Raw genomic sequence first — 13,971 nt, forward strand, 5'->3', positions numbered from 1 at the left:
TGAATAGCTGCCATCAAATGTTTTTTTGATCAATAGACGATTAAAGAGGTGGTTCAAGTGGCTAAGTCTACTAACTAGATGCAAGGAACTTGATGGGTCCTTTGCTTCCCCTTCTCTTCTCTCCACCCTTTCTGGTTTTCACCAAAATACTAGATGTCTGCCAATTTCTGCCTAGAAGACTCCAGGCAATTTTGAAATTGATCAGATGGGGCATTCAGAAGTTATCATGTTGAATACAGAGAAATGCTATCAAGTTAAGTGTAAGGTCTTTGTTCAGTCAATAATCCCTACCAAAACAGGCAAAAAGAACTTTCTATTTAGATAGGAAAAGTGAATCAGGAAGAGATGACTAACTACTTGTGTGGATCTGTGATTTTTTTGATGATCCAGAAGACTATCTTAAAGCCAAGATAGTCACTTTTTTTTTAAACGTTAGGCACTTAAGTTTGTTTTGTCAACAAAGTGGCCTGATTTTCAAAACATGAATTTCAGTGCCTAACTTCAGGCACCTTATTTTTTTAAAATCTTGACTTAAATGTCTAGAGTGGAATGTAAACCTGAAAGGCCCAAAGGCACCTCCACTTATACTTTGCTGACTTAAGTCTAATCGCCATCCTTTTTTATACCCCACAGGCTGGTTGCACTTCTGTTCGGGAACTACAGCAGCATTTACGGCTCAAGGAGAAGGTTCTTTTTGAATCTTGCTGCGCATTAATAGATCTTGTCCAAGAGCGAGAGCATATCCTACCAACTGCAGAAGAGGTAAAAAAGATTGTGTTGTCATGGTTTCTATATTTTTTCAAAATGAAATATGATCTATTTTAACTGGAGATGGGTATATAGTAGAAAACTGACTTTTCAGTTGTGGGTTGAAAAGGTGACAGACTTAAGGAAACTGATTCTTTAGTATATTGCCCTAGATATGCTGAATATTCAATTAACTTGTACTGGAGCATCTCTGTTTTAGGGTGTCTCAAGACTCACTTTTCAGTCAATGTCTAGCTAATTAATAGTTTTAGGTACCAAAAGCTATTAAGAAATTAAGAGGGCAATAGGGAAAGACAACTTCTGATCACATAAGCCAGTTAAGTTATGCGACAGTCCAGGGTTGTTGAAGTATAATCAGTTTCACAATGGAAGGATGAATTTTGAGTTTCTTAATGCCTTTGAGGAGTTCATGGCAAAGCACAGTTAGATAAACACATCTTACATTTATTATAGAGGATAGAATTAGTTTCTGTAGATTTCCATTAATACTTCAGGTATAACACATTCCAGGTAAATTTCTGTTTCATCCTCATGACCAGCTGAATACTTTTTGGTAAACAGGAAAGTAAAAACACTTAGTTACTGTAGTAAAAGAATTATACTATATGCACTTCAGTTATTTAAACAGATATTTTTTCTGTAAGGAAGGTCTTGTTTCACTCTGGGATGATACAGAAAATCTTCATCCTCTTGGTAAAAAGAAGACATTGACATCTGAGGTTCCAGAATATCTCATAGAGAAATTATGGCAACGTGTGGTGGATGACAGTTTGGTAATTGGAATAAAATTAACAGAATCACCTAACCTGTAAGTAAATACATTCTAATAAATTAGTCTATAAATTGGATCCTGCAGTTACAAAGTTAAAAATTGGACTTGTAACTTTCTATGCTTTAGAAATCTATATTTTTATGTTATAAACCAGGAGTGGTCAAACTTACTTACCCTCTGGGTCACATATGACAATTTTCAGAAGTTCAAGAGCTGGGACGCACCTGCCGGGGCTCAAGGCTTCATTCCTGCAGGGTGGGAGGGTCTCGGAACTTCAGCCACACAGAAGGCATCTGCCAGAGCTCAAGACTTCAACCCTGCAGGTAGGGTGATCTTGGGGCTTCAGTGCGGGAGACGTTTGCCCAGGCTCAGGGCTTCATCCCTGTTCCTGCTGAAGCCACTAGCCCTAGCAGACATGCCCCGTTTGGGCTGAAGCCCCAAGACCCTCCTCCCCATTGGACAGAAGCCAAAGATGCATGAGGGGGAGACACATAGGGTTCCCTGATCTTTGCCAGATTTTGCTGGTCCCACTCAGTCACATGGTGGCGCTAGGCCCACTCTCTGCATGGCAGTTGCTGGAACTGGCAAGCTGGGAGCTATATATGTAGGGAGAGGTAGCGACAAACAGCTGAGAGCTGCAAGGAGAGCTACTGCTTTTGCTGCTGCCTCTCCCTGGAGAGCTAACATCTGGAAGCTGCGGGAAGGGGCAGCTGAGAGTAAGGGGGGAAGCATGTCGGCGTGGGGTGGGGGGTGAATCAAACTGTTGCAAGGAGAGGGAACAAACCTTTAGATTGTGCCCCTCCACTAGAAGGCACCAGTTGTCTCTGGCAGAACCTCTAGTTCCACCACCCTGCTGCAGGGCAAATGCCCTGATCTCCCCCTGAGCCTGGTGTATGGAGAATAGGGAGGGGAAGAGGGGATGTGGGGAGCTCCACAAGCTGCACTTCAACTGTAAAAGAGCCATGGATTAGCAACCCCATTATAAATTTAAATAAATTTTAAACTACATAGGAAGCAAGAAAACTGAACGTAATTATACACTACCTATGTGCAATGTGGCTACATCAATGCTAAAAGTTCCTTAACGTTTGCATTTCTGGATTTATTTTTCACTGTACCCTTACTGCTGCCTTAGCATAGTTCCTTCAGTAAATCTAAAAATGTTTGTTTCTGTTTCCTTTCTTGGCAAGAGTCCATGTCATTTTTAAGGGAAAAGTACAGTAGAAAATATTGCAGACTTTTTGTTGACCATAACGTTTGTAACATCTGGCCATGTGACATGCATCCAGATACTCCGTGTTAGTCTTCTAAATTGAATTATGTTACAGTTTGGTATGAAGTCAAATAAAAATTTGGTATTCCCACATGATTTAAACCAAGTGTAAATAAATTTGTAGCACTTCCTGTATGTATAAATAAATTAAATAAAACTAACTTTCTTTAAAACGGCTTGTTTATTCTGTTATGTATCTTCATTTTCATAGTTAGTTGAACATTTTCCATCCCTAGAGGGTGCTCACTAATATCACTTATGTCCTAGAAAAATATAATTAGCAAGTATTTAATTTGAAAACTTGGTTTAAAGTAAATACTTGAAACTCATGAACTTGACACAGGAACATATATTGCTTGTTAGAGGCAGCTCTCTCACCTTTTGACCTATGTATATTCCCATAAGCAATGTAGAAGAAGTTCAGAAAGTTACACTTTAGGAGGATGGCACTGAAAATGTGTCCAATGACTGAGAGAACTGACCTGCTAAGCCCTTTAGCCACTGTGCCTGAGTGATAGGTATGGTCTCTCTCAACTGCCAGATTGCTATAGCTTTATTTAAAAAAAAAAAAAAATTTGACTTCATCTTCATCTGTAAGAGCCACTGGGGGAAGAGATTGTCTTCACTTTTAAGTTTTAATTTTTAGCTCTGATGGTAGTAATTTTGTATTTAACATAGTAATTGTTTTTAATGGGACCACGGAATATTTAATTAGTGATGCCTGTGTCTAAGAACATTTCCCCTTCCTTTTGAGCAAAATTGCAATGTTGTATTGTAGCATAAGATGTTACCTCACTGCAAAGAAACTCTTAAACATGAGTCTTTTAAATCTGACTTATACCTTGAAGCTTAGTTGACTGACGAAATTAACAAAAACATTGTTTCAAGTCATTTAAGGGCCCTTGTGAGAGAACAGTACATAGTTATATTAAAGTGAATAGAGCATTTCACAAATTTCACAGAGCACTGTATCATATCTGTTAAGTTAAATAGTGTAGTAATTTAGAATCTTAATTTAAAATTCACCCGCTATTTGAACAAAACTACGTGGACATTTCTAAAATTAAGTATGGAGTAGCAGAAGGGCCCTATCCTTCAACAGATTTTAAAGAAGGAAAGAATGTTGCTGTTCTGCATGTTAGGTATCCTTGTACTGCATTATAAGTAAATATACTTTTTAAAACAAAATTTAAAAATAAACTTATTCATCTACACAAAGTTGTGACTGGGATTTTCAGTGACATCTAAGAGAATTAAGCACAGAGATCCTATTAACTTCCAATAGGAATTGGACACCTAGCTTCTGTAGGCTCCTCTGAAAATCCCAGCCTGTGTTTTCGAAACCTAACTCCATGCATACTGTGTTGGGTAAAGTATATGCTGAAATGTACTTTCAAAGTTCTTACCAGACACCTTTGCACTATCACGTGAATTAGTCTGAAAGTATGTTAAAGATTTTTGATCAGTTCATCTGTTCTTTGGTAATTCGGCTGACAGTATAAAATCTTGACTCTCCAAGAGGTTAAAGCACTAACTGTCAGTTCCCATCTTTGCAAAGCTTTGATTATATTTTGTCTGACTATAAAATGTGAATTTGAAGTACAATAATGTTGTATGGGTTTTACAGGTCACTGAATGATGTCAGCTTATCCCTGGTAATGGAGCATGACTTCACTTCAGTTTCTCCAGTTATTGAGTGTCAGAGTAAAATAGTTAAACTGAATAAGACTTTCTCAGCATTGTCTATCTCCTCATGCCAAATGGAACCACAACCAAAAAGGATAAAATTGGACTTCCATAGCAAGAATGATCTGAAAAAAGAGTACCCTGAAAGACTTAAAATTCTGTCAGATGGGGCAAAGACGTTTGTCGCTGTTACCCGCCTTTCACCGCTGCTGGCATTCCGTGATATATGTTGTGTGATACTACTGCATGCTAACAAGAGAAAATATCAAGATGGCAACCTGCAGGAAAGCAGGCAACTGACTTTACTATGTGGGAAAATTTCATTATGTCTGGAAGATATTTCAAGTGGAAAATATTCAGTAAGCTTGCTAAGAAATAATAATCATTCTACAGGTAAATATGTAATGCATTGACTTGTTCACATTAGTCATAAGAGCTGGTTAATTTAATATCCTCATCTTTGTTTTCAAGCCATATTCTCATTTTTTCATGTTGTGATCATTTTTATCAAAATATGTATAATTTCATTACAAAGTCTGTCATGAATTAGAAACTGACTGAGACAGAAAACAGTAGGAAAAATGTGTTCTCAACGTGGAAAAATGTTAAGTGAGTTGCTCCCAGGTTCTGTACTAGGTTTAGTGTTTAAACATACTTAGTGATCTTAAAAAGGTGGAGAGCAGTGCACAATTTGGAGATAACATAAAATTTAGATTCTTTATTTAGAAAAGACTGAGGAACTTCAAAGAGATCTAACAAAACTAAGTCAGTTGGCACTGTGATGGCAGATGATGAATAATATATCCTGGAAAGAATAATTTGAACGTCATATAACTTGAGCTAGTTGAGGAATTTCTGGTTTGAGAAATTTTGACATTTTGAAATTTGGTTGTGTTCCATATTGGAACACAACAAATTTTTTCAAAACTTCTTGTGACCTGAAAATTCTGAAAAAATGTCACTTCAGAAATGCTGACACATGGTATTTCCAAAATAAAATGTAGTCTCCCATCCAGCTGCTGTTGTGTGAAAAATGAGATTGTCAGTTTCACTCAGCAGCTGCCTGGCTCCCAGGCCTGCTCAGGGTGTACTGTGCTGGGGCAGCCCTGCCATGGAAAGTGCCCCAAAGTTGCAGACCCTGGGAGCTCATTCCAGGCTCTCAGCTCCATGACAGAAAACATTGGAAGTCCTGAGATCCCTGGCTTCAGCCAGGATTCTCCAGTCTGGCAGGTTCCCTGCCACGGCACCAGGAGCAGAGACTCAATTAATCCCTCCACAGCAGGAAGCCTGGAAATCCTGAGAGTCCTCAGGGCTTTCAGGCTACCGGCAGGAATCCTGGGAACCCTGACATAGTGGGGCTGCTCTGGAACCACAGACTCTGGAATCCTGGGGTTCATGATCTGTATGGCACAGCTCCCCAGCAGCTGACCAAGTGAGCAGGCAGGGAACCAGGCAACTGTCTGTGATTTGGCAAATGCTGATCAAAAGGTTGTTGAACTTGACTCACTTTCACAAGAAATTTCAGGTTTGGCAAACTAGTGTATACAGTTGTGACTGAAATTTTCTTACCAGCTCTGCTTAAACTTTGCCAGGATCAAAATAACCATAATCCACTTTTCTGTTCAATGCACATTGATGATCAAAAAATAAACAATGTTTAGGATATCAATTTTACATATAATGATGTTATCCTATTATAAATCAATGCCTTCTCCCTGAATACTGCATTCAATTCTGGTCGTCTTCTCACAAAAAAAGATGTAGCAGAAATAGAAGATGCCCAGAGACAAATGACACCTCTAGAGGCATGGAAAGACTTCTACATGAGTAGAAATTGAAAAGGCTGAGATTTTCTTAATTTAGAGGAATTAAATAAGGGGATGATGGGATAGGAAAGAGGTATACAAAGAGAGAATGATATACAGAAGGTAATTTGGGAGCTCCAGTTTATTCTTGTTCAATAGAGGAACAAGGGGCACCAATTTTAAAACTCATTCTTCAAAAGAAGCTGACAAACAAGTTTATATGGCAAATCTTAGAGCTTGCTCTGAGGAGGAGAGGGAGAGCAAAATGTCTTTAAAGGTACAGACTCTGCTGCTTATCTCCTCTAAGTATGAGATATTTAACTTTCATATATACAATTTATATAACAAAATATTTTTCCTGAAATAACTAACAAAACATTTTGAAATTACCTCATACAAATGACACTAAAACAATTGAAGAAACTCCTATTCAGAAATGCAGCCATACCTCTAAAACCATTTTAGAATCAGACCTCCCTCTCCAGTGATAGTTATCTCTCGTCTCTCAATCAGCTGGAGGGAATCCAAAATTCTCTGTCATCTCTGAAGGCAAAGCCAGGGAAGAGGAAACTGTTTAGGAGCTACTGTGTCAATAGCCAAGGTCCACCAATCACACTAATATCACGTAGGCTATTGATAAGTCTCTTGGCAAACCAATGTTTTTCCCTACAACTCTCTAATATCTAGGAGGCCCATTGTCAGCTGACCTGGATGCTTGCTAAGAACCCCAGTAAGGTAGTGGGATGGGAATTCCCTGGGGAGGGCTGGATGCTTTGGTAGACCTCTGAGATGAAGTAGAATCCAAGGGTGATCGTTTTTGATGTAAGATCAAGCAAGAGGGACATACCATTGCTAGGTAAGCAAGGTAGATATCATTTGTGACCATGGAAACATTGAAACTTCCCAATTCCAGCTTTCTTGAAAATGCAGTAAAAAAAGAGATATTGAAATCTGAAAGAAAAACACATTTTGATCAGTATTTAACTAGTAAAATACACCTCTGGCCCGATATAACGCAACCTGATATAACACAAATTCGGATATAACGTGGTAAAACAGCGCTCTGGGGGAGGGGCGGGACGGGGCTGCGCACTCCGGTGGATCAAAGCAAGTTCGATATAACACAGTTTTTCCTATAACTCAGTAAGATTTTTTGGCTCCCGAGGACAGCATTATATCGGGGTAGAGGTGTATTTAAATACTTAAATTTAATACTCTTTCACATTTTTTCTCTTACAGGCACCATGGAAGATATATTTTCTATTCTTGCAGTATCTCTCAAATTCTCCTTTCAGATTGTCTCATCAGACTGCACACTGACTCCAGTGAACATGTGGCTTCTGTCACAAATGGAGTGTATGCCAATCAAGGAATGCCCTGAAAATATGTTTTGTCATAAATTGGGAAGTCTGCATGGCACTGTCTTTAACTGGAATTTAAAAACTCCATTTGAAGGAACTTTAACATTGTTTTGCAGGTAATAGTAGTTGAAAAGCTTAGGGAATACCAAGACCTATGTGATAGGTTCCCTCTGGGGTGCTACCTGGAGCTGGGGTACCACTGAGCCCGCTGATCCACCATTCTGGGCTCCCTCTCACACTGTACTGTTGTGACAAGCTGCAAAGCCCCCCGGCCTGCACTTTCACCAGCATTCATACAGGTATGGACACACCCAGCTGCAGTTACACACAGGCTCTCTAACCACCAGATTCCCAGCCTGAGACCCCAGAGCAGTACCATCCTGCCCTGGTCAAATCTGGCCAGTATAAGGGTTTAGTACTCGGTCCACCTCTCCCTCAGTGTGATGAGAACAATGCACACTTGTGGTAACCAAGCGAGAGATTTTTTCCCCCAAGCACTCCAGTCAAAGCTCACTGATTTAGATTAAAACAAAACAAGTTAATAAACTACAAAAGAGAGATTTTTTTAAGTGATTTATAAGGGATAACAGATCAAAGCAGATTACCAACAAAAGAAACAAAAAACACAAACTAAGCTTAATATACTAGATAGATTGCATACGAATTAGCAGATTCTCACCATAAAAGATGATACAAGCAGGCTGCAGATTTTTAAGGGGCAAGCTGCACTTGCTTCACAGCTTGGAATGCCCAGGTGTTTCATTCACAGGCTAGAAATCCCTTTAGCCTGGGTCCAGCACTTCCCCTCAGCTCAGTCTTTGTTCCTCAGGTGTTTCCAGGTGTAGTCTTGTGTGGGGACTGAAGAAGACCAGATGATGTCACTCCCTGCCTTATATAGCTTTTGCATATGGTGGGAATCCTTTGTTCCAAAGCTTGGTTCCCAGCCCAGTCTGTGGAGAAATACTGACATTCTAAGGTGGAGTTCGGCATCATAGGGCCTGGTCACATGTCCTTGTAGAGTCATAGCAGCCATCACTCATAGGCTGTCTAACGTTCTCAGGATAGCTCACCAGGTGGGTGATAAGCTTCTCCTAAGGCCTGTTGTTATCCCTAATGGCTTATTGCTCTGAATAGGCCCTTCTCAACGAGCTATCTAGACTGAAAGCATCTTGTCTAGTGGGCGTTACCCAGGTGTAAGTACATTTGAAATATAGATACATAGTATATATAACTTCAGATACAAAAATGATACATCATACATGCAATGATATACATGATTTTAAGAAATCATATTCAGCAAATCATAACTTTTCCAGTGCCACCTCACACGGCTTATCTTGCATAAAATACATCAGAATTATGCTATGATCATATAGCAATATCACTATGAAGAATATGAGGTGCACTGTCACATCCTCTATAACTTGAGTTTGAGGCAGAATATCATTTTTTCATTGTAATTATCTTGCCATAGTATAATATGAATAGCATAGCAGTGACAGCCATTTAGGACTATTTTTAAATTACCATCCTGTGCCTATTAGTAGATCTGATTGGATTACCTTTTGCAATCATTTGTGCTCTGCCCAGACACCTGGGCATAAAATCAAAGTATATACAGGACTAATGCTATTTAATATGTCAAAATTTACAGTTCCATGAACGTGCAATAATGTATGTTCAGCAACTTTAAGGGTTGTCTTTGCTTACTACCCTTGGAAAATAATACATGTCTCTGAGTCAGATCTCTGGCTAGATTCCCTTGGCACTAGGAGTTGGAATCTTCTCACTGCTAACCATAGATCTTCAGTAAACAGATGAAGTTTAGCAGTTTGCAAGCTTTCCTGTAGGGTTTCTAATATGCAAACTTCATGAGGCAGTTTGGAGAGTGAAAATATCTGCAACTCTCATGAGTTCCCTACTTTTTTCAGTTTATAGCAGTTCAGTTTGAATTGCAAGATTGTCAATTCAGGAAAGTCCTGAATTTCACTAAAAGGTAGTAATATAACTCTTATTTAAATAAAACTAAATTTGCCCTTATCTTTAACACTGTGATTAAAAATAAGAAATCTACAAACAATGATCTGATTATTAACCATTTTTTCACTTAACACCTCAAAGTGACTTTTAATTCAACATTCTGTATGCATGCAATGCTGATTAATTCCTGTCCTCAAAATCTAATAAATGATAGTATAGATCTTTGTCTGAATAGTCACTATTGCCCCTTCGTTATTTTTTTCAGTGTGGATCAGTTGAACTAGCATGTATCCATGTTTGGATCTTACCTGTTTGAGAAATGGGTAGGCCACAGAACTTCTTCCATCAGGCCAAGTACTATGTTAATAATAGCAGTATTATTTGGCTTGGTAGCCTACACAGTATGCTAGATACTTCTCAGACATGAAATATGGTACATTTCCCTGCCCTGAAGAATTCGGTCTAAAAGGCAGAGTAAAGAGAAGGTATTACTCATGTGCCTTTATAACTATAGTGGGCTCAGTTTTCGCTCAAAGTAGAGATTAGCCTCTTTGTTTCATATGAAGAATACAGTGTATCATCACCAAATTTAAAGAACATTATTTGAGTAAAGATTGAATCATCTGAGAAACTTTGAATAAATCCACTAGTGAAAACTGATTCAATATCAGTCTTTTTAAGAAACTGTGTCTCGCCATTTTTATCATCCATTTTGCTAGTAATCCACTGGCGAGTTACCTTCAAACTTTCCATGTAATTAATTCATTGAAAACTACTCCCAAGTGCACATATGAGGAATTCAGGTTATATCTCTAATCAAAGTTATTAACTTCACTGTATCACTTTGCCCTTATACTTGTAATTAACTCTCATTCTAATAGTTGTCATTTCATATAATTTATGAGACTGAAGCCATAGGCCATCTTTGGTGAAGATGGCCACTATTTCATTAAAGCCTTGTCATGTGGAAATAAAGCTTTCTCCATCTTCCCTTGTCTTCAAATGGACTGAAATCAGAATGCCTTGAAGAAAAATGGCAGACCCTCTATTCTGTGGTTAAAAAAATGTACAGGAAACTGAAGATAGCCTATGATGTAAACACCAGTTCAGTCAGGGATAGCATGCAATATACTGGGCACTTTCAAGTCTCTGTCTAAGCTCTGTGGCATCAAAGATTCCTCTCTTCTGAGGATCTGGGGCTGGCCCAGCACAGCAGATGTAGCATTTGACAGGCTATTCTATCTTCCCTAAGTCTCATATGGCCCATGAGTCTACATCCGCATGCCATAACGGAAATTGTGGCAGCAGCATCCCTGCCCACTCCTATACCTTCCTACTCTTGTGTTGGAAAAAAAACAGGAAATTATAAACTAAAACACTTTTTTAAAGGAATTAAGGCTGGTTAAGTGCAACATACCCATTCCCTCTGTAAACTCTTTAATGTCCACACAAAACACATTGTAACTTCTTTCTGGCTCAGCATGTAAGGAAACACACTAACTCAACACATTAATCTCCTTCACATTATAGGCACCCCCTTAATTACAGTCCAGTACTTCTCCCGGAAACAGATATAACACTTTACTCTTAACTGTGGGTACAGGTTGGTCTCATCTTACACTGGGGCTGCATTCCGCAGTCAGCGCCTAAAGCGAAAATCGCATATAGTCAAAATTACATTTAGTGTAATGGCAGGCGGAATCGCCAGCACTACAGAAACTGTACTTAAATTATTTTTCTCTTTTTTTATTTTTTGTTTTTGCTGACCGCGTAAAGCTGAAATTGTGCATGTTAAATGTGCCTAAGATGCGACAGACCTGTGTATATTTCAGCACTGAGTATTTGCTGATTTTGCACAAGTCTGCTTAGCATTAATTCTTTAACTATACAGTAGTTGACATAGGCTCCAAAAGGAAGATCTTGCTTGCCTTTCCACCTGCAGGAAATATAACTTAGAAAATTTACACAATAAGATGTATAGGTAATTTCCTCAGTCAATTTAAAGTAGCTTCATTGTACAGTTCCAGTAACGAATTTTGAAAGAACTGTATCCTTGTGTTAATGATTGTTTTATTTTACAGAAATCAAACTGTCTTGTTCCAGTGTCTTCATAGCCTCCTTGGAGTTCTCCCACCAACCTGCAAAGTAAAACCTCTGGGGTTAGAAAGCAAGGACATCCTTACTGACCAGTTTGCACTAGCTTTGGAAAAGGAAATGGACACCCTTCGGAGTTCTTTCTCCTCTGCAGTAAGTGAAGTTGAAAACAACTTGACATTGAGCTGTGAGGCAGGCAAGAAAATGAGCAGGGTTACAGGGTCATCTTTGTCTAACAAAAAGGAAGCAGTGCAGCAGTTCAGAGAGGAGCTTCAAAACGAACAGAAGCAAAGTGCATTGAGTATGAACCGAACAGTGAGTGGTACCCTTTACAGACGAATTACTTTGAAAATTGCTGAGGCTCAGCTGTGTTCTGATACGATTGCATGGAGACTGAACATTTCATAATGACTCCTCAAAATTTATTTTGAATACAATTGTATTTAAATGATACTATCAAGCACTATTTATATTTTATTTTTACTTTCTATATGTAACTCCTTTTTAGAAGATGGAGAATAAAACTTTTTTCTACCAGTGTTGTCACTACTGTTTGATACATATATTTTCCTTTTTTTGAAAGTACTTAGTATTAATAAAGCTTTTCACTTTGTAAATCATAAAATGCTATAAATAAATACCTATATTTTGGCTGATGAAGCATAGCCAGTTTGACACTAATGGAACATTAAAGATGGACCTCTATGACAGCTAGACAGCAAGTACTTTTTAAAGTTTTAAATGAAGCCTGTAAGATGTCTGTTGTAGACATTGACAGTACTTAGATTTGTATTGATTTAAAACTGAATCTTAAGGTTGGAATTTACAAGAATCTAAAGGAGTTAAGCACCCAGTTCCCATTGAATTTTAATAGGGCTTGGGCACCTAATTCCCTTAGACTTGTAAAATAAATTGTATATACTTCCTCTTTGGAGAAGTGAATCAAAAGTGGTATCCATAATTTCAGGTGACCACACTCTGCTAAAATAAACCACCTCAATTTGAGTCTCCTTAAATGGATGCACTATGGTGAGGAGTTGGTAGCTTTGTTCCATGTCCTTAAGGTAGGAGATGTACTTCTACATGTATAACATTGACTTCCAGATATTACTGGGATAGGCAATTTAGAAATATATTTGGGATGCAAAAATAAGGAACATCACAACCAAATCTAGAGCACGTGCTGACTATAAATATAAAATTAGGTTGTTATCAAATAAATAATAAAGCTGATACTGGGAAAACTAATCAAACTACAGAACGTGTCAAACAAACTTGTAGGGTTTTGGTTACATTAATAGGGAAAGAGAAACAAGAAATCAACTGAGGCAAAATGCAATTAAGATAGTTTTAAGTATTCATTAGATTTTACGTAAATAGTGAATTTAAGTTGTCTGGACTAAAGAGCTTATTCTTTATAAGGACAGACTATGGAAATACCGTAACTGATGCACAGCATGCATGCCCTCACAGTATTTAGATTGTAAACACCTTCAGGAGGGAATCTTGTCCTGTCTGTCTAAAGCCGAGATCAGCAATCTTTGGCACACGGCTCGCCAGGGTAAGCATCCTGGTGGGCCGGGTTGGTTTGTTTACCTGCCACGTCCACAGGTTCATCTGATCGCTGCTCCCACTGGCCACAGTTTGCTGCCCCAGGCCAATGGGGGCTGCGGGAAGCGGCACAGGCCAAGGGATGTGCTGGCTGCTGCTTCCTGCACAGAGTTTTGTGGTCTGTTGCTGTTGAATTTTAAGTTCCCAGCCATTTTGACTTTACAGATTACACGTGTATGACAGAAGGCATGTATCTATGCCATGCCAAGAGACCTAGACTATTGTACTATCAGAGGTAACTCAGCTAATCACCCAACATTGCTCTTCAGTTAATTTGCATGCAACAGTTTCATTGGTTGTATGAGGAGGACTGTACAGCTGGCCCAACAGCCCACACCTGTGACAGCATGGGTTTTCCGCTACTAATATTTAATACATTATTTAACAGTTTAAACCACAGTAAATTTTTTCTGGAAAGTTTGAATAATTCTACACTATTATTTTTGGCAAGGTTCAAAAGATCAGACCTTTCACATGGGGAGCATTTTGAAAAATTGCAATATATCAAATGTCTTTGCCTAGAAACTCCCAAATTTGCCTTAAGCTGTTTGCCTTCACTAGGATGGGGGGAAGAGTGTGATGATTAGTTTAAATATTATTTGATAAATATATGAACCCCAC

The 13,971-nt window shown here is 38.6% G+C and overlaps 1 protein-coding gene across 4 annotated transcripts in view; it reads left to right on the forward strand.

Moving 5' to 3' along the window:
• The window catches only part of FANCB (FA complementation group B), a 31,863-nt gene extending 19,587 nt beyond the window's left edge, over positions 1-12,276 (forward strand). For 3 of the 4 annotated variants that reach the window (XM_050963550.1, XM_050963540.1, XM_050963559.1), the window contains 5 exons: positions 634-762; positions 1,413-1,576; positions 4,441-4,892; positions 7,544-7,781; positions 11,727-12,276. In XM_050963550.1, the coding sequence (XP_050819507.1) occupies positions 634-762; positions 1,413-1,576; positions 4,441-4,892; positions 7,544-7,781; positions 11,727-12,147 (1,404 nt within the window). In that variant the 3' untranslated portion in view covers positions 12,148-12,276. Of the gene's footprint in view, positions 1-633; positions 763-1,412; positions 1,577-4,440; positions 4,893-7,543; positions 7,782-8,494; positions 8,739-11,726 lie in introns of all 4 variants that reach the window. The other variant, XR_007775678.1, reaches the window with a different exon arrangement.
• Positions 12,277-13,971: the final 1,695 nt, after the last annotated feature.

Source organism: Gopherus flavomarginatus, chromosome 1 (assembly GCF_025201925.1).
Source record: "Gopherus flavomarginatus isolate rGopFla2 chromosome 1, rGopFla2.mat.asm, whole genome shotgun sequence".
NCBI lineage: Eukaryota > Metazoa > Chordata > Testudines > Testudinidae > Gopherus > Gopherus flavomarginatus.